The sequence below is a fragment of the Rattus rattus genome, chromosome 3, assembly GCF_011064425.1.
Source record: "Rattus rattus isolate New Zealand chromosome 3, Rrattus_CSIRO_v1, whole genome shotgun sequence".
Taxonomy (NCBI): Eukaryota; Metazoa; Chordata; class Mammalia; order Rodentia; family Muridae; genus Rattus; species Rattus rattus.
Window position 1 is genome coordinate 201,289,359 of NC_046156.1, and position 21,479 is coordinate 201,310,837.

The following is a 21,479-nucleotide window of genomic DNA, read 5'->3' on the forward strand; positions in this document are numbered from 1 at the left end:
CCACCTCACTAGTTCATACTGAGACACTTAATCTCCTGTCCTGTCACGGGGCAGGTTCACATTCATGTACCCTGTGGCACTGGGAGGAAAGGGCTTTAGTGACCCATGGAAGAGGGAGTCCTGTGAGGTCATTGGGCTACGGGCATGAGACAACAGGATCGATCAGCCTTCATCCACTTCCCCTGTGGAGTGGGGGTCGCCACGCCTTCTGACAACAGAGCACCTTACATGCTTCTGGGGCTGAGTGGTTGGCCCTGGAGGGACATAAGATGATCAGACTGACTGAGTTATGGGGAAGGAGGTCCTAGAAGAACAAGGCCTCATCTATGAGGGGACTTCTCCTCTGCATTTAGCCTAAACTGGACCACCAGCCCCAGATCAGACTGTTCTGCCTTTCTCTAGCCAAGCCTACAGAATCGCCGCTACCCCTCCATGGCAAGGATCCACTCCATGACCATTGAGGCCCCCATCACAAAGGTAAGTGACAGCTGTAACCTCCGCCGTGTGCCCAGTGTCCGACTGGCCTAGAGCTGTCGTCTGCGGATAGCAGAGTTGATGCCTAATGGGTAGTGCAGATATTAAGCCGACACAAACACTAACGTGGTTGTACAATGCAATCAGTGCAGTGAAGGCAGCCATGCCAAAGCTCTGGGAGAGACTGGGAGAAGGGCTAGAGTCAGGCTGGGGGAGGCGGTAGTCAGGAAGGCTTTCTCTATAGAGGGAGTCCTGTTTGAAGCCCAACTTAAACTGAGAATCACATTGGTCAGAGGGAGACTTCTGGGACAGGAGCAGCAAAGGCCATCATAGAGATGTTCCACCAAACTGAGACAGAAGCCAGGGATGCTGGGGTGTGGCCCACAGAGATGGGGGTGGGGCTACTGGTGGCTCAGTTTGTTTTGGCCTCTTGGACCAGAAATAAGGTGATTTATGTCTTATGTGTGGCAAAGACCTCTGCAGAAGGCTAGATAGACGCGACCTCGTCAAATCCAGATGTCCCTAGAAGGAGTTCGGCCACCACCATATGGGTAGAGAGTGGCGAGAGTGTAAGAGAGGAGGCCATTCAGGGGCTTTTCTGGAGTTCCAGGCAGGAAATGGTAGCAGCCATGTGGCCAGCATTGAGGGAACTACGGTAGAGAAAGAAAGAAATGACTGGAAAATGCGTAAGGGGAGAATCATTTGGACTGGGTGAGTTGCAGGGGTGACAAACAGAGCAGGCTTTGGATAGAAGAGCCCTTGTCTTCAGCCCTGGGAAGAACAGCTCACCTTTGGTGATGGTGTTATTTGCTCACTTTGTGAGAAGGGAACTAAGGTCAGGGGTCAATTCTAGGCACATAGGATATTGTAGTAGGTGAGTCAGGAAGGCTTGGGAACGTCTCCAAGTCTGGGGTCCGGAAGGGAAACGTGGAAATCTCATAATGGATTGTGTGTGTCCGGAGCCATGGCAGTGGGGGTCATTTCTGAAATTACAGTGAGAGGGACCCAAGCCTGTCTCCCAGGAACTCCAACCCATGAAAGAGAGGTAGGGAAGGGCATCGGCAAGGCATCCTGGGAGTCGGAGTCCTGAGATAGGACACTGCGGGGATGCGTGGGCATGCTTCAAAGAGAGAGGGCCTCGTCTCTGAGCTGGGTGTGTGGTCACTGGATTCTTCTGAACATGTCTGATTCCCGAGAGGTAAGAAGTATCTAATGTCCTCAAATTTATTCTCTGCTCCCTTCATTGCTCTCTCAGGTTATAAATATAATCAACGCCGCTCAAGAAAACAGCCCAGTCACAGTGGCAGAAGCTTTGGACAGAGTTCTAGAAATTTTACGAACCACAGAACTGTACTCCCCGCAGCTGGGAACCAAGGACGAAGATCCTCACACCAGTGATCTTGTCGGAGGCCTGATGACCGTAAGTGACGAGAACACCCCAGAGATGCAGGGGCACCGGCTAAATACCGGATGTCATCCTCGCAGCGTGCTGTGGCCTCGGGCAGTAGAAGCGCCCGATGTGTAATGGGCATCGGCTCGGGGAGGTAGCTCGAGGCAGCTGTGTTAATTTCTCCGTGGTCATATAAGATGCTTATCTTTCTACCGCCTGACTAAGCATGGGAAGAGCCTTGAGAAATCCTATTAGAGTAGGAAACTGGCAGGTGGCTGAGGGCTAAGCCTCCTGGAGAGATGCTGTATTGGCTCCTGTTCCTGGTTCTTCTCTGTGTCAATTACAGGGTGGGTTTGAAGGTTGCAGCTACATTTCCTTGGGCATCAGATTGTACCTACACAGTTAGCCCTCCCGATCTGCAAGTTCTGTTTCTTATGAATTCAATCAGCAGAACGGGAGAGGGAGAAGGAGAGGGAGAGGGAGAAGGAGAGGGAGAGAGGGGGGGGGACACAAACGAGAGAGGGGAGGAAGAGGGCACAGGTGCAGTACGCAGGACACACACACACACACACACACACACACACACACATACACACCTATGATCTCAGCGGGTGTACTAGGACAGGAGGGTTCTGTAGTTGACCCCCCTGAGGACTGATTGTAATGAAAGAGCGTGCCCCTAGATGATACCTGCTGCCAAACACCTACTGACAGAGGACTGTCCTTTGAGAATTACATGGGCAAGTCCTATGTCTAATCAGACAAGAGCAGAATAGAGCCATTTGGGCTCAAAGCAGGGGAAAGTGAGGACTGTGCCTGCTGGTAATCAGAACCATACTAGGTTACGGACCTGAGGCCAATGTCTAAGGTCCGCCAGACACTATTGGGCCGTGCTCCTTTTGGCTTTGAGTGAAGCAGCGAAGTCTAACTTTCTGTCATGCTTCTCCTCAGAGGCTGAGCTTGGAGGATTCTCGGTAAAACATGACCCCATGTTATCCTGGTCTCTGCAGATGTCTTTTCCTAGCCAGCCTCCAAACACTGGGCTCACTGGCTGTGCAGCCATTCTTGCCAGCACTTTAAGCAGCCTTCTGCTGTACCTGGCCCACAGACTGGCACTCGCTGGCCTGTTCCGATGCAGAGTTAGCCTCAGTTTCTGAAGAGCGATGATCAGGGTCACAACCATGGGACCCTGAGTCCCAGAACAAGCTGTCACCTCCACCTACCCCACTCTACCCCATCTTGGGCTTCTGGGTCCAGAGATGCTGGGAGGCACAGCAGTGTGCAAGCCTGCCTCATTTGGGTGTGGCTTAGGGAAGTGGAGAAGAACAAGGGGTGCACAGCTGTGACAGCTGTGGCTGGAGTTACTTACCCACCCATCTGTCTGAAGATTAAGACCTTTGCATCAAGATCTAAGGTGTGACTTCAAGGGAGTCCTTCATTAATTAATACCACTTTAAACTTTAGCACTTCTTTTCCGGGGATAAGCAATTCTAGGTGACGTTCGCACAAAGATTTAAATAAGGAGGGACACAGAGGCAAGGAAACAGATCCGAGAGCACCTAGTGCAGGCTCACGAGCTGGCAAGTGGAAGGGCTCTGAATTCTGTCCACTCTTACTCTCATGGTTGTGACCAGGGCAAATGCAGCCAAGAGGAAGTCTTTCTGCCTACCGTTCCCCAAGTGTCAGTCCACAGTGTGTGGGGAGCTGAGTGAACAGTGACAGGCAGGAGCCAGGGCAAGATAGAGCCCCTAGGACACTCCCAGTGACCTTCCTTCTTCTGCTGGACGCCAGCCCCTCTCTGCACGATTCTGCTACCTCGAAGCAGTTACTACAGTTTACACTCAAAATTTGCATCTGTCAGTGCACTGATCCGCTGGTTAGGCCACAGCCCCCCATCTGCTTAGCTCCAGGAAGGCCTCAAAGTCGCTTGCACACGGTGTTTTACTGATAGGTCGCATGGCTCTCCATTCACGCCCGCTGACCGTCGAGATTACAAACCACCACACTTTCAAAACCTCAGCTCCAGAAGGGCTCCTCTCGAAGCTCAAGCTTCAGAGCAGGAGAAAGTGGCAAGTTTTCAGAAGACTGTACAAAGTCTCCTCCCCAAAGATGGCTTTTGACATCTCACATCCGAGAACATCGAATGTCTCAGTACTGAGAGCCTTTGGACACGTTGGAATCACACATACCGTCCCCGTGCCTGCATTCGCTTGGCTTCACAATGGCAGGAGAGAAAGTGGCTATGAGAATTGAGCCAACGCACTGCTCAGGTGCGAGGCCTGCCAGCGCTCGACTGCTTTCTCCTCCCCATGCCCTTGGGACTAGCACTACGGCACTGTGGAAGGAAGAGCACCCCCATCTCTTAGCCTCTGCTACAATTTCGTTCGAAACGTTATCTTGACCTGGAGTTGCAGCCAGCTTGGGTTAGTCAGGAATTAGCCTCCTGGATGAGGAGAGAGGTTAAAAGAATGACAATAGGTGTGAATCGTGTGGCTAACGTTGTGGCTAACGTTGTGTCTTTCTTCCAGGATGGCTTGAGGAGACTGTCAGGGAATGAATACGTGTTTACAAAGAGTAAGTGTTCCCCTGTCACTTGTCACTGATAGCCCCTCCTCAGCCTGTGCCACCCCCAGGTGGTGAATATTTCACAGGGGCCTTGGATCTTCAGCTGGTCTCATGAGTTTATTCCTCTCAGTGGTGTGCATTTAAAGCTAGACCCCTGACTAAAGTCACTTCTCAGAGCACCGCTAGATAAGGGTTCCCATTCTCCATATGTTTAAGCAGGCCTTAGAGTTCTTTTTCTGTTTATGGTCTTGAGATTTCATAATACAAAACGAGCCCCCGTGTTAAAACAATCTCCCTGCCAATGGGAGTTGAGGATTTTGTTTCTCGTGGAAACCCTGAAGAGAATGAGATGCTGAGGACACTGGAGAACCAGCACCTAACTTACCTCTTCTGCCCCCAGATGTGCACCACAGTCACAGCCACCTCTCGATGCCCATCACCATCAACGATGTCCCCCCAAGTATTGCCCAGCTCCTTGATAATGAGGAAAGTTGGGACTTCAACATCTTTGAATTGGAAGCTATTACACATAAAAGGTATGCGACATCTCTGCCTGAGAGCTAGGCCATGCTCGAGGCCTCTGTATTAGGGAACTTGGATAGAATTCTGTGTCCTAAATGTGTTCTTGTATGGAGAGGACGAGTCTGTAGGTACGGTCCAGGTTCAGTGCGCACTTCCTCACGTCTCCTTCCTTTGTGCCCAGGAGCCAGGAGCTCTGTTTTCTCATCCCTTCTACCCTACAAAAACAGATTAGCAGTCAGGATCAGGAGGACACATTAGGAGACTTGAGGCGAGAGGGTTGTTTGAGCTCAGAGAATCAAGACTAGCCCGGACAACAAAAGTTCATTTTCTCTGTCTGTCTCTCCCTTTTCTCCCTCCCTCCCTCCTCCCTGTCCCCATACAGACATAGGATTTCATAGCACTGTAGGTTTTCTTTGAGTCCACTCTGTCTTCAGGGCAAGGAGCTCCTTTTGTCTTAGGAGAAGACTTACCTCTTCCTGGGATGTTGGTCTGTGGCGCAGAAAAGATTGATCTATAAAGTGACATCTCTCTAACTGAGGTGACTGCTGGGACCTCCCAAATCATTCATTTGCCCTTGGGCTCTTCTCGCAGGCACAAAGGACTCATAGAATGTGCATGGAAGCAGAGACGGATAGGGGCCAACAGAGATTTTCTGACTTAACAGATAATCTAAAAACAACCTAGATTGACCCACACGAGCCATCTAGTGGCAAAGGGTGACTGGCTAAGCGGTCCCAATGCCTCTGTGCCGCAAGCATGTTGAATGACCACCCACACAAAAGCCCCTCTGTTCTCTATTGCCGTTAAAGGAAGCACTTTCTGGGCCACTCATTGAACCCGTGTTTGTTTCCTGTTTTCAGGCCACTTGTGTACCTGGGCTTAAAGGTCTTCTCTCGGTTTGGAGTATGTGAATTTTTAAACTGTACCGAAACCACTCTTCGGGCCTGGCTGCAAGTGATTGAAGCAAACTACCACTCCTCCAATGCCTACCACAACTCCACCCATGCCGCCGACGTACTGCACGCTACGGCTTTCTTCCTTGGAAAGGAAAGAGTGAAGGTAGAGTTTAGAGATCACGAGCTAGCTGTCTCCTAGGATGGAGATCCGAGAACTCAACTGTCCTTCCTTCCTTCCTTCCTTCCTTCCTTCCTTCCTTCCTTCCTTCCTTCCTTTCTTCCTTCCTTGTTTAATGTTTGTGAGCACACTGTGACTGTCTTCAGACACCTGAAGAATGCATCAGATCCCATTACAGATGGTTGTGAGCCACCATGTGGGTGCTGGGAATTGAACTCAGGACCTCTGGAAGAGCAATCAGTGCTCTTAACCGCTGAGCTATCTCTCCAGCCCCCAGGAACTCAATCTTAGTAAAAGAAATTTGACAAGACTTGTTGTTGTTGTTGTTGTTGTTGTTGTTGTTGTTCTAAAACTGATTGTTAGAGGCTCAGAACTTCCTACTTGTTCTCTGTTCTCTTGAAAATTCTTACAACATTACCTCTGGTACTGACTTCTGTGGCTCGTCCTTGAACCCATACTCAACTGTTTACCAGTTCTGGGAGGTAGAGTCACAGGATGGAGCTTAATTCACAGTACACTGTTGCTCAGCCTCAGGGTTAAGTTTCAGTGTCAGAATTCGGCCATTATACATTCCTAATGGGAACTACACAGCTTCCTCCTGCCTGAGGGGCATATGTGCATTGTGTAGGTGTAAGTGTGTGTGTGTGTGTGTGTCAGCCTGAAGGGCATATGTGCATTGTGTAGGTGTGAGTGTGTGTGTGTGTGTGTGTGTCAGCCTGAAGGGCGTATGTGCACTGTGTAAATGTGAGTGTGTGTGTGTGTGTGTCAGCCTGAAGGACATATGTGCATTGTGTAGGTGTGAGTGTGTGTGTGTGTCAGCCTGAGGGGCATATGTGCATTGTGTAGGTGTGAGTGTGCGTGTGTGTCAGCCCGAGGGGCATATGTGCATTGTGTAAGTGTGAGTGTGTGTGTCAGTGCTTTTGCCTGTTTGTGACTCTCAACAGCTAGTCTTATGCAGAGTTCAGTGCTGTTGTGACAGGTGCTGGTTTTAGGGTGGCCCTACACACTTAGGAGGGTAATCTGGGAGGTTCCCTTACCTTCCTTCTCACCTACCATCACTTACACAGCGAAGCCCATTTGCTATGGTTTAAACCAAAGCCTAAAATTTAGGACTAGGGGGCGTCACTCAGAGATACAGCATGTGCCTAGTACCCACAGGCCCCAGATTTGATTCCCAGCATTCCCAGCATTGAAGCCCCCCCCCCCCACGAAGATGCTCTTAGAAGACATTCTGCCGAGACTGCACAAACATGAATCTATGGGTCTTGGAAACGAGATAAGGGATTAAGACCATGGGGCGGGGCATGTAAAAGGAACAGAAATAGGTAGAAGGTCCTTAGATTTGCCAAAAGTGCATTCTGGCAGTTTCACAAGGCATAAAAGGATGTAGTCCAAGGATAATACTTTTGAAGATTTAAAAAACGAAAGAAAAACTGATCGCTGCACCGGCCTGTGCTGGAATGACCATCTCTCTGAGCTGTACACCTCTGACTCTCAGCTGTGGTTCTAACGTGTGAGAGGAGACAGCGGAGGTCTCACAGCTGGCTGGGCAGAGCACCGGGGGCCTTCGCAGCAGCCCAGACTGGTCCTGCCGCGGCAGTTTGCAGCTGAAGTGACATCCGTTAACAGACCTTCTCTAGGAAAAGCCAGACGAGACTTGCTACAATGTAGAGGTCCTGACTCCATCATCTCCTGCTTCTCTCTCCTCTAAATTAAGGTTTTTCCTCAGAGTCCCACTAGTGCATCGTGTCTGAAATTCTCAAACAGCCTTAGAAACAAGCTTCTGACTAATTGCACCCCACTTACAATTCAAAATATGTCTTCTGACTCCAGCAGCTCCTGCCAGGAATTCAGAATGTGCAGCCCAGCAAAGAACCTGGAAGATTTGGGCTGTCTGGGGTCGGGTTCAGCCCAAGTTCACTGGCCAGTCCACCATGATACAGTGGGAGTCACTGCTGAGAGTTCCTCCCTTAGACCTCCTCCCGCCCCGGTGAAGACAGTCAGGAAGTCATGTTCTCAATCTCTTGTTTGAGTTGTCAGTCCCTCTAATTTCTTTGGGATGCTAAAACTGTCATATAATCTGTGCGTTATGGGAATTGATGCCTCCTGCATGCTAAGTACATATCCCGCACTCACTCCCACTCCCAACGCCAAGGCTACATCTACATTTTTAAAAGCATATTCTTTAAAAAATTTCATCCAATATCCTTTTTCTAATATCCTTTCCTCTTCCCCGACTCCTCCCATAACCTCTCCCATAACCTCTCCCATCTCCCTAGTCAACCGACTTCATGTTCTTTCTCTCTTACAGACAAAACAACAACAGAACATGGAGTCTAATTTGTGTTGGCCGGCCACTTCTAACCACAGCCTGCCCTAAAGTAGGACTGATATACTCATTCCCAATCCATTGGAGAAACTAATTTTCCTTTCCCGGTAGCTATCAGTTGTGAATACCTTCCTAGGAAAGAGAGAAACTTTGTGTCCCCACCACCCCATGCTGGGATTGTGTCTACCTTGAGCTTGTGCAGGACTTGTACAAGCTGTCACAGTCTCTGAGTTCCCTCTTGTGTCGAAAACATTCTTTCCTTTTTGTAAAAAAAATATTTTATTTATTTATTTATATGAGTACACTGTAGCTGTCTTCAGACACAGCAGAAGAGGGCATCAGATCTCATTACAGATGGTTGTGAGCCACCATGTGGTTGCTAGGATTTGAACTCAGGACCTCAGGAAGAGCAGTTGGTGCTCTTAACCACTGAGCCATCTCTCCAGCCCCCATGTGTTTATTCTTAAGTAATCTAGGACCCCAGAAGAGCCTATATCTCCTGGGAAAAAATCAGTATGAGTGTGTATGTGTGTGTGTGTGTGTGTGTGTGTGTGTGGTGTGTGTGTGATTCAGAAATCTCATTTAGGATTGAGTGTTACAAAGGCTCCCACTTTCTGTACGTGGTGTAGTTGTGGGTCTCTATGTTAGTCACCATCTTCTCCAAGAACAACTTCTCTGATAGAGGTTGAATGGCGCACTGATCTATGGCATAGTAATATGTCCTTAGGAATTATTTTAGTACTATGTTCCTTTAGGAGAATAATAGCAGTAGGCTTCCCCTCAGAGCATATGACCTATCTAGTCCCAGGTTCTCAGCCTCACTAAAAGTTGCATCTACACATCCCACCTTATGGACAGAACAATAACAAAGTGGTGGGTTATTCCCACAGCATGTGGCCTCTATTGTACCAGTGGGCATATCTCGCCAGGAAGGGTGACTATTGTAGTTCACAGCATTCCTAGTTGGGGAACACTGATGATTACTTTTCTCTTAACCCCTAAATGAAACACACATATAAAACATGTACGAGGAAATATGCAGTGCTTGTCTTTCTGGGCATGATGTTTCTAGTCTCATCTATTTGCCCACAAATTCCACTTTTCTTATCATTGGAATAATATTCTAGTATGTAAATGTACCAAATTTTTGTTATCCATTTGTCATCTGGTAGGCATTTTGGCTATTTTCAATTTCTGGCTGTTATGAATAGAGCAGTGAGGAACATGGGTGAGCTGTCTTTTTTTTTTTTTTTTTTTTTTTTTTTTGTCCTGGCCATCTGGCTAGGGCAAGATGAAATATCCAAATACTTTTACTTTGCATTTCCCTAACAGCTAAGGACATTGAACATTTAAAAAAACTGTTTCTGAGTTACTTGTGATTCGCGTATTGAGAATTCTGCTTAGCTCTGCCCTGGTTGGGTTTTGTCAACCGGACACAAGCCTAGACATACCTGAGAAGAGGGAATCTTAATTGAGAACTGACTCTGTTAGATCGCCTGTATGAGGTCTGTAGTGCATTTCCTTGATTAAATGGAGACAGGCCCACTCCACAGGGGCCAGTACCAACCCTGGATAGGTGGTCATAGGTTATATATGAAAATAAGCAAGACATGGAGAGAAAGCCAGGAAACAGTGTTCCTCCGTGACCTTTGCTCTAGTTTCTGCCTGAAGTTCTTGCCCCGACTTCCCTTGTGATGGAAAATGACTTGAGAGTTATAAGTAAATGCTTTCCTCTCCCAGGTTTCCTTTGGCCAGTGTTTTATCACAGTAATCAAAATCCTGTAGCCCAGAAGTTCCATCCTACATTTTTAAGCTTAGGTTTTTGTATATTCTAGGTGCTTTCAGATATATAATTAACATAGTTTCTTTTCCATTGTGTGCATTGCCTCTTCAATGGCGGTGTCCTTTGCTATACAGAAGCTTCCTGAGGCCCCATTTATTCATTGTTGGTCTTAATGCCTATCCTATCACAGTCCTGTTTAGAAAGTCCTTTCCTGAACTAATGAGTGCAATCTATTTCCTACTTTCTCTTCTGTCAGACTTGAGGGACTTCTATCAGGTCTTACTTTGGGGGTCCTTCTTCCGTTTGGAGTTGAGTTCTATGCAGAGGGTGACGTGCAGGACTCTTTGCGTTCTTCTGCATGACAAACACCATGTGTTGAAGATAGTATCTTTTCTCAAGTGTGCATGTCAGGTGTTCATAGGTATGTGGGCGTATGTCCGAGTCCTCAATGTTATTGATCAACGTGTCTGAGTTTATGTCAATACCATGTTACTTACTATTACTATAGCTCTGTAATACAGCTAATCAAACCAGGAATGGTGAGATTGCCAACAGTTCTTTTTATTGTCCAGGACTGTGTCACTGCCCTGGGATTTTGGTGTTTCCACTTGACCGGTTCTATAAAGAATTATGTTTGGATTTTAATGAGGATTGTACTTTGTCAGTTGCTTTTGGTGGAACAGCCATTTCACAACCTTAATTCTACCAATCCACCAACATGGAAGACTTTTCCATCTTTTGGTGTCTTTAGTTTCTTTCCTCGACATCTTAACACTTTTATTACACAAGTCTTTCGTGTGCTTGGTAAGAGTTATCTCACATTTTTTTGAAAGGTAAATTTTTCTTATCTCAGTGTGTTTGGCATTTGGATACAGGAAGGCTCTGATTCGTGTGTTAATTTTATATCCAGCTACTTTGACCAATATTTTTATCAGCTGTAGAAGCTGCCTGGCAGACTTTAGGGTCTTCCGTGCATTACAACTATATCACCTACAAAAAAAAAAAAAAAAAAAAAAGGATCCTCTGGTGTCTTCCTTTTCTCCTGGGATCCCCTTGGTTTCCTTCAGTTTTCTCATAGCTCTAGCTAAGACTTCAAGCACTGTGTTGAACAGGTGTAGCGTAGACATTCATGTCTTGCTTCTGATTTTTGTAGAAATGCTATCCATTTATGATGACGTTGGCTGTGGATTGTTGTAAGTTGCCTTTATTTAATGAGATATGTCCCTCATATTGTGAATCTCTCTCCAGGGCTTTTACCAGGAGGAATGTTGGATTCTGTCACAGGACTTTTCTGACCCCAATGAGATGGTCATGTGGTTTCTGTCCTTCAGTCTATTTGTGTGGTGGATCATGGTGACTCACTTCCATACGTTGAGCCGTCCTGCATCCCTGGGATGAAGCTAACTTGATTGTAGTGGATAATCTTTTTAGTGAGTTCTCAGATTTGATTTGCAACTATTTTATGGAGATTTTTTGCATCTATGATCAGAAGGGATATTGCTCTATAGTTTTCTTTTTTTTTTCTTTTTTCTTTCTTTTTTGAGTCTTCGTGTGGTTTGGGGGCTTCATAAAAAGAACTGGGGGATGTTCCTTCAGTCTCTGCTTTGCAGAATAACTTGAGAAGGAGTCGTGGCAGTACTTCATTGAGGCTCTTTTTAGTCAGAGAAGTTTGGATTACTGTCGCTCACACATCTTTTAAAATTATTTACTTCATCTCAATTTAACTTTGTTTAGATATATATTAAGAAACTCATCCATTTCTTTTAGGTTTTCTGATTTGAGGGAATACATATTTTTAAAGTATGTTCTTATGATTCTTTGAATTTCCCATTTCAGCTCCAATTTTATAAAATTGGATTCCTTTTTTTTCTTTCTCTCTTTCTTTCTTTCTTTTAATGTAACTAATATCTGTCAATCTTGCTGATTTTTTTCAAAGAATCACCTCATTTTTTCACTGATTGTGTGTGTGTGTGTGTGTGTGTGTGTGTGTGGTGTGTATTTATGTATGTATATATGTGTGTGCATGTATTGTTTTTTGTTTGTTTCCACTTCATTGATTTAAGCCCTGGGTTTATTCCTCCCCATATATTTTTTTCAGTGTTGTTTGTTTTGTTTCCCCGGATCTTTCACATGTATCTTTGTTATTAATATGAGATCTCATCAAGTTGTTTGTTAACATAGCCCACTATGTGCTGTCCTCTTAGAACTGCCTTCAGCATGTCCCGTAGATCTTACATATTCTTCTCATTTCCATTCTATTCCAAAACATCTGACATTTTCTTGATTTCAGCCTTGGCCCAGCTTTTACTTGGCCTCATGTCACTTAGTTTTCATGAATATGGACTTCCTGCTCTTTCCATACAGGATGTCTGGGATTGTTCGTTTTCCTCCGTGTTAGGACTTGCCTTGTGTCCTCATATGTGCTCAGTCTCTATGGGCTGCTAGAAAAAAATGTGTTCTTCAATACCTGGGTAGAATGTTCTAAGGTGTTTGGTAGCTCCAGTGATTCATAGTGTTATTTAATTCCAGAGTCTTAGTTTTTGTCTGGATGACAGTGAGAACGTGGGTACTGAGGTTGCCCACTGGCATTCTGTTAGCATCAATATGTGGCTTTAGATGCAATAGGGTATCTTTTATGAAACTGGGTTCACTTGATTTTGAAGTACAAATATTTAGAATTGTGGTGTCTTCTTGGTGGAATTTTTCTTTAGTTAGTGGGTGGAGTCTTTCCATATCTCTTCTTATTAGTCTCGAAGTCTCTTTTGTCAGATATTAGCATAAGTGCTAAAATTCTTAATGTTACCATGACAAACCATCTTCAGCCTAGCCAGAGACAGTATGCCAGTGTGGCCAGAGCCCTGCCTATGACTGCAGCCCACATGCTCTGGCTGCTTTCACCTCACTCCTGCAACCTATCACAAGCAGACAGACCTGAGCAGCAGGCACTGTGTTTATCATCTAGACCAAGGTGACTGAATGGGGAAGGGCTGGAAGGACTGAGTTAGGCTGGAGCCATGCTGGGTCTGGATCAATGTCTTCTCTTAAAGAAAAGAACAATACAGGTGTCTCTGTGTCCAGAGACTTGGGCTTGGGTTTTTTACTAACTGCGCGCTCTCTCTCTCTCTCTCTCTCTCTCTCTCTCTCTCTCTCTCTCTCTCTCTCTCTCTCTCTCCCTCCCTCCCTCCCTCTCTCCCTGTCTCTCCCTTCCTCCCCCCCTCCCTTCCTTTCTCCCTTCCTCCCTCCCTCCGTCCACTAACCCCCACAGGACCATGCTTTTTCTTTCTGTGAGCTGGACTCATCTCCCAGCCATTTCTTATCAGACCCTGCATGGTTGGTGCTCACAAAACTGTTGAACAAAGTACATTATTGGTACCTCAGCAGGAGGTACCTTATTCCAAGGCCTCTGTTGGGGTTAAATCCATGTGGGGCTGGAGGAGAGGCAGCGCTAGACAAGTACAATTTGTATTTTCTAGCCACATAGTATCCATCCCGTCAACTAGTCTGCAAAGGGGGTTGGCCTGGGACTTCCATCAGGACTAGATCTACAGCTGCCCCACCTGAGACCACAGGAAGGGACCCCTGTGTTCTCACTGATCAGGTAAAGTCACTTATAGTAGGGGACAAGTTGGAGCAGAGCTTGGAAGTGGCAGACCACATCCGAAGGTAGCCTCTTCTGATAGCAGTGAAAGAGAGGCAAACAGGCTTTCGTTTTCTGACCACTCTAGACTTCATCTCAACAAGATCCATCCCATCTGCTCTCAGGAAACTTTGTATGCTGGCTGGGCCAAGCCAGGACTCCTACCAGCTCCATGACGTTAAAATTCAAGGTGGAAGTGACTCCCTTCTTGGAGAGAGACAACATTCAAGAAAGTCCCACTATAACCCCAAGTCAGCACTGACAGGGACTGCCCCAGGGTCTGGAAGGGCATCAGCAGGACAGAGCTGAGCTTCAGGCTGTCTTCCTTACCCAGTTTCCCCTCCCACAGAACTCTGGGAGAAAACTGGAAATACCCTAAACCTTATCTAGTCTTCCAGTCTTCCCGAGGCCTACCTCCGTCTTCCTTCACTGTTCACCCCCTTGGCTCACTCGTCTCCCTCAGTAGCTTCATCTGGACTGGACTCCTCTCCTTTACCACATGATGGCTGATCTCCTGTTGCTCATCCACCATACTTTAGCAAATAGAGTCCCTATCTTTAGGGAAGCCATCGTTGGCCATTCTGTAGACCTTTGTTGGCTAGTTTGGTAGTCATTAACCATGTAAGGCTAGTAAATAAAGCTAAGGGGGCCCTCTGTCGCACTAGCCATAAGGCATTAAGTGTTCAGGAGCTATATGTGATGGGCTTTGTCTGCACTCCACAGATGCAGAGCACTCCCATCACCACATGACCCATGACCACATCAGTGGTCAGTGCTGCCCTGCTCTGCCCAGCCCTGTGGCTATACTTGGGACGTTGGGACCCTCCTTACCTAATTTCACCCATTAGTATCACTGTTTCAGCTCTGGCTCTATGCCCAATACCTGACACCCTTAGGCATCTGATACGGAATGAATTCGTAACACAGTGTCTTACGCAACACCCCATCTGCCAGCTTTCTACCAACTTACGAGCTAAGAAGAATGCTCGAATGCCGTTCGAGCTGTGTTAGCATAGTGAAGCTCTGGTGTCTCTAAGCCTTTGCTGCCTGCTAGCCCAGCCCCTGCATTTCTTGATAAGCTTCTCCGTCTAGACCCTTCCTCACTGCCAAGTTCCAACTATTGTCCTATCCATCCTGTGAGCTAGCTGTGCTGTTTACGGCTAGCCCTCCAGGATGCCTGCAGAAGCTGACGAGTAAGGAATATCTGTGATGCCGGCTACTTTCATCATGGCAGAGTCGGTGATGCTCAGTATCCCTCCCCTTACCCCAGGGAAGCCTGGACCAGCTGGATGAGGTGGCGGCTCTGATTGCAGCCACGGTGCATGACGTGGATCACCCCGGAAGAACCAACTCCTTCCTGTGTAACGCAGGCAGCGAGCTCGCTGTGCTCTACAACGACACTGCGGTCTTGGAGAGTCACCACACAGCCCTGGCCTTCCAGCTCACCGTCAAGGACACCAAGTGCAACATCTTCAAGAATATCGACAGGTTTGTCATGGCTGGGCTCCTGGGCTTAGGTCTGTGAAGCTAAAAAGGGAAACTGAATTTTCTCTGGTTTCCTGGAGTCAGATGGGACTGAAACGGCGGTTCTCCACTGCATCCGATTAGAATTCAGCTTTGCCCATCTGAACTTAGTTTTACTTTTCAGACTGCCTCTCATGCTTTAGAAATCTCATTTAGCCTCCAGTGAGTCCATGAAAATAATGTTTCTTATGCACCGCAAAGCAATAGCTAAGGGCTGATGGCCTCACTGATAAGTCTATCAGATATTTTTATTTTCCCAGGGAGGCATCCCGTTTTCCCCCACCCTGTGGCTCAAAGACAATGCATTTCCAGCCACTAAGAATCCATCCCCATGAGGAGGTCCCATTGAGGACGCTGGGAGTGAAGTAGGTTTCCCTCTCATGCAGAGAGAGATGCTCTCACCTCTGCAGACAGCACCTTGGTGTGTGGGGTGGAACAAGTCTCACCTGCTAACGGCTGTGTGGTCAGACTATGGCCGTATCCTCTACCACACTGCCAGGCTGTTGAGCAGAATCCTGGGCAAAGGCCTGGTAGTCACTGGGTCTCATGACATTGTCTATGTGAACGTACCAGTTCAGGCTCTAGAAAACTCTACAGTTACGTAGGGTGGTTGTTCTATCTCGGACTGGTGTTCTATCATGTCAGGGACCTGTAGAGAAAGAATTCTTTCCAGGAGCCAGTTTACTTAGCTCCTCCCTCCTTCAGCCTCTCAAAATTAGTCAATGGTAGGACTTTTCTGATAACCTTGTGCGTTGTTGATCCAACCACTGCAGTGTCTACCAATTACAGGCTAGAGGATTATGTGAAAGGAAAAATCTTCCTCAATGCCATAAGAAGAGACAGTGGCAGTTCTCTCCAGTAGGAACCGGTCTGCATGGACTGTAGTCAAACCTCAAAAGCTGTCACTTTGGCCCGTCCCTTCCCTCCACTTCCCTGTTCTAGCATTTTCAAAAGAAGGGGTGGGAACTACCGTTCGGAATCACTGCCCATCACTTGACGTGCACTTTCTTTTCTCTTAACATTGCTGTGCAGAAGAGACAGCTGTTCCGGAGAGCAGGGGATGGCATCAACATGGGCTTATGTAGAGGGGACTGGGATGGGATGGGGTGAGCGGACGGAGTCTGGCATCAGCTGTCACTTGACTCTGACCCAGCTCTGTCCCAAGCTGTGGGGAGGCTCAGCAGCAGGGTAGTTCTGATTTAGGGCATGACATAAGCAGGGGACTCTGTTGTCTTTGTCTTTAGGAACCACTATCGAACACTGCGCCAGGCTATTATTGACATGGTTTTGGCCACAGAGATGACAAAACACTTTGAACATGTGAACAAATTTGTGAACAGCATCAACAAGCCGCTGGCAGCCGAGGTAAGGGCTCCTACGTAATGAGCTAGGGTAGCATGCTTCCGTGAGAGCCAAGGTAAGCAAGCCTGTGTGATGAGATACTGGAGCGTGTTTCTCTGAGTGCCTGCTCCAGCACCAAAGCATTTTCTCCCTCTCCGATGCGAGGCGATTATCAGCTTGGAGCTGAGGAAAGAGCGTGGGATGAGGACAGACTGACAGCTGTCCACAATAATTCCTCAGGCCAAGGTCTGAGGTACAGAGATAAAGGGAGGAGCCCCATGGGAGAGCAGAATGAACGTGGTGTGGCAGGACGTCCCACACTCTTTCAGTTCTGTTCCTTAGGCTCGTAGGATCTCAAAGTTAGGGAGTGCTCTACAGGACCATACTCTAACCAGTATCGTCACAGTGAACAAGTATGTTCGTTCTTTTCTGTTCCTGTGAGAAATATCCTCATAAAAAGCAAGTTGGGGAAGAGAAGGTTTTATTTGTTTTCAGTCATTCCTGGAAGGAAGTTAAGGCAAGAACTCAAGACTCCGAAAGCAGAGATGCTGATAATTCGCGCAGCATTAATTCTGACCAGGGAACTCACTCCCAGCCAAGGAAATATGGCAGACACCATGGAAGGAGGAAGGAAGCTCACTGGCACATTCAGCCATTCATGCTCAGCCCATCGTCTTATAGATCAGAACCATTGTCTGGGGATGGTACCACCCACATAGCCTGTCCTTCCCACAACAATTAACGATCAAGACCATCCCCCAGAGATGGGCCTCTAGGCTGATCTGACCCGGGCAGTCCCTCAACTAAGACTCCCTGCTTGGAAGACCCCAGGCTATGCCAAGTTGACAATTAGAGCTAACTTTAGGACTACAAAACAAAAATGTAAGTTTTTTCTTTTTGTAAATATATCATGTTCTCCCCCCATCTCTCAAAATTAATAAAAATAAAAATGAAAAGAGACGCACTAACAGGAAGTACCTGTAGGGAACTGTGGAAGACCTGAACAAAACAACAACAAAAATGATTAAAATTATAAAATGTTTTTCTTAGATAAAAATCTTAAAAAGAGAGAAATTCACCACGAACCTACTCTATGCGCCTTACAAATCGGGGCTTTAGAACTGAGACGTAATGATTATTCTTAATTAACATGATATCAGCTGTCCCAGAAACCAGAAGAGTGGTCCGTAGCTCCTCAGAAGCCTAAGTGTCCAGTTCTGTAGAAGGTAGAACACGTGTCTGAAGGTAACTTGATGATGAGTAAGGACGCTGTCTGTACAATCTGTCACGCGGCCAACCTCGGGAGAGGAGGAGTGTCCACCTCGTCCGTATTGAACCTCATCTCCCATGGACTCTGTCACACAATACCAGGGCTTTCCTTCTGACAGAGGGTAGAGGGGAAACAGGTAACTTGAAGTTTTGAGCAGAGAACGATACAGAATGATTGAGTTTGGAATTGAGACATACCTCTCCATAATCTCTCCATCTTCTGATTCTGCTCGAGATTTACTACCCGCCTTATCATCTGCAGTAAACAATTCCCTCTTAGGGTGCTGGGAAAACAGCTTCTAGAACAATCGTCCCTTCAGGGGTCCAATACCGGCCTCAAAACAAAATTCCACTACCTGTGTCTTGCTGTCTTTCAGCTTGGCCACACTCTGGAGAGCTAATTAACTCCTTCATGGTGCGTTTTGGGGATGGTTTTCCAGGCCTGTGAATGTAGACATTCCCATCTACCTATTCATAGACCTGGTTCCGTGCCGCTGGTCACTGGCATTCTCACAGTCGGTACATACTACTGCATACGCATGTTTACAGAGACTGCCGAACACATACTGTCTTGCATTTTGGCCCAAATGTGCATGCTTCATACTTCACATTAATTATCTCAGTGAGAACCAGCCATGAAAAACATACATGGATGTCCCCATGCCTGAAGAAGTGGGGCAGGTAGGCAATGGGTGGAAACAAGGAAAAACAAGTGAAGAAGTGATTGAAAAGTCTCAATGTCTCAACTTTTGATGAGTTTAAACAACCGAAAGTTGTGTCTTCGTGCATTTCTGTGGAGTCAGGGTAGAGGGAGAGCGGGAGAGAGCCCTTTTTTAGGTGGTCTCCTAAACTGCTCAAAACTAATGCTGCCTGTAGCTGTTGTGGTAAGTCAGTGGATGGGCAATGATGGGGACTTTCTGCCTTTTGTATTCTATTGATGGTTTTTAAAGACTATGCTAGCATGTTATATATGGATGTGGGGATCAAACGGTTCCCAGACAACCCTGTGTGCCTGGTGAGTTAGCCTCTGAGGGCTTCTCCTGCACTGATCTGATCGTCTTTTTCAGAGTGAGGGCAGCGACTGTGAATGCAACCCTACTGGGAAGAACTTTCCCGAAAACCAAATCCTCATCAAGCGTATGATGATTAAGTGTGCTGACGTGGCCAACCCGTGCCGCCCCTTGGACCTGTGCATCGAATGGGCTGGAAGAATCTCCGAGGAGTACTTTGCACAGGTGTGCCACCATGTGGGAAGTGGCCCTTCCCTTCTAGGAGGAGGCCTTAGGCTACAGAACTCTGTGGGTTCCAAGCTAGGAAACTTCTCTTCTCTGGAAGGCCACCCTCAGCCCTCACAGGAGACTTGTGGTTCTCTCAAGAGACAGGTCGGTGCCAGTCACTGACCAAAACCCTCTGGGGCTAGAGGAAACTCTGTAATTGTTGGACCCTGGACTTCCCTAAGAACTGGGAAACGGTGTGTATTCACTACGATATTATTGTCTCCCTGGTCCTTTTCATGGGTCACTCAGCTTACTCAGGGATAGTTACAGACCCAGGAAGGCCCACATCTTGGTTCAAAGGATGGGTATCTAGAGAGGAGGTAAGAGCATTTGCTATACAAACATGACGACTTAAGTTCGAATCTTAGCCCCTGTGTTAAGAATCAGGGCGTGGCCATGGGAGCACCTTTGACCCTAGCACTGTGCAGGGACAGAGACCGGACTGTCAGGTTCAACGGGTTCCAGCCCCACTCTAGGTTCACAAAGACCTTGTCTCAGAGGAATAGGTCAAAGAATCATGGGGCAAAAACAAAGGGCAGGACACCTGACATCCTCCGCTCTTTGCACCTGTGTGCCCAAAAGCATGTGCACATAGGCCACACACAGCAGTCACATATATGCATACATATGTATCATTCATATACATACATACACATAACAAAAACTAGCAAAAGGAAAGGGCCCCTAAAGATATGTCTGTGTTAGGTTCTATGGCATTCAGATGTTTTTCCTAGACAAAGGGAAAAGAGGCTTTAAGGGCGATATTAGAGTTCTATTTTTGAAGGATTTAAAAAGTGTAAAAACAGGATGAAAAGGGAAAACTCTAGAAGACAGGAAACTGCTAGATATCTTTTGAAGTAGAGTCTTATTCCAAAGAAAAACTTTAAGGACTGGTGCCTCTATGTCTAACAGAAGACGGATAGCGGACAACAGTAAGTGACGTATGGTGGGCGATCTGCTCCCTGGCTGGAACGTGTACCTAAGGCAGGCTGAGGAATAGCTGATGCTGTGAAGCGGGGCTGGCTAGGAAGGGGCTCTGAATGCTAGAAAAGTGAGCGAGCAGTTCTGAGCTTGTCACGTCAGGGAAGGGGAGGCGGGGTTGGAGGAGTGGGGGGAGTAACAAGGGTGAGGGTATGGACCAAACCCGAGAACATGAGTGGATATTTTAAGGCTACTTGATCAACTGGGTGAGCTAAGCCTGGAGTCACTGATGGGTTCCTGGGACCCACATGGAAAGGACTTGATGCTTACTCCTGATTCCTGACACTAGGAGAAGGTCCCTCTGTTAAGTTCTCTGACAGGAACTTCCAACTCAGGGGTCCTTTCTCTCACATGAATGTGGTGACGATGGCAGTGTGCTCGGAAAAGCAGGTGGCTGATGGAACCTGTGAGGAGTTCCAGACATTATCAGGGGATGTGATGTCTTAGTCAGCTGCTGTGAACAGACACCAGGACCAAGGCAACTCTTACAAGGACAACATTTAACTGGGGCTGGCTTACAGGTTCAGAGGTTCAGTCCATTATCATCAAGGTGAGAGCCTGGCAGCATCCAGGCAGGCATGGTGCAGGGGGAGCTGAGAGTTCTACATCTTGTTCTGGAGGCAAACAGAATACTGACTTCCAGGCAGCTAAGGTGAGGGTCTTAAAGCCCACACCCATTACAACATGCTTCTTCCAACAAGGCCACACCTCCAAATAGTGCCACTCCCTGAGCCAAGCATATTCAAACCACCACAGTAGATCATACCATTCAGCTTCAAGAGTTCAGACACCCTGCAGCACGCAGGATACTCAGGTGTCCATGCACCTTGACAGCAGCGTGTTAACACTCCCCGAGGAAAAGCGACACGTTCACCTCGCAGCTCAGCTGCTCCGTGCTAGTCCCAGAGGCACCCTGACTGTGGCCGCACACGGAGGTGTTCTGTGCTTGCTGTTCTGTCATGTGGAATGGTCAAAAGTCATGCACTGAGAGGTTAAGATCTTTTTTTTTTTTTTAAAGGCCATTCTCAGTGCTGCATATACATCATTTTTAAGTGAAATTAGTTACAAATAACAACAAAGGAGAAACAAACAAAAAACACGTGAGCATGAGCCAGAAGTACAGTGGCGACTGCTCTTGACTTCGGTGGTCCACTGCCTCCGTTTCATGGGCTATCAGCAGTTTGACCTTTGCTACAAATGTCAGTTAGTGGCAGTAGGCTGTCGGGGTGTAGATCTGACCTTACCAAAGTAAAAGTGGACCACAGGGAAAGGGACTAAGTTCCACTAGGCCAGTGTTTCAGGGGGAGCTGTGG

At 47.1% G+C, this 21,479-nt stretch overlaps 1 protein-coding gene across 1 annotated transcript in view; it reads left to right on the forward strand.

Moving 5' to 3' along the window:
- Positions 1-21,479, forward strand: part of Pde8b (phosphodiesterase 8B) — a 199,082-nt gene that overhangs the window by 173,914 nt on the left and 3,689 nt on the right. The window contains exons 13-20 of the mRNA XM_032899014.1: positions 401-477; positions 1,730-1,894; positions 4,393-4,438; positions 4,830-4,965; positions 5,812-6,010; positions 15,045-15,262; positions 16,543-16,663; positions 18,976-19,143. Of these exons, the coding sequence (XP_032754905.1) occupies positions 401-477; positions 1,730-1,894; positions 4,393-4,438; positions 4,830-4,965; positions 5,812-6,010; positions 15,045-15,262; positions 16,543-16,663; positions 18,976-19,143 (1,130 nt within the window). The remainder of the gene's footprint in view (positions 1-400; positions 478-1,729; positions 1,895-4,392; positions 4,439-4,829; positions 4,966-5,811; positions 6,011-15,044; positions 15,263-16,542; positions 16,664-18,975; positions 19,144-21,479) is intronic.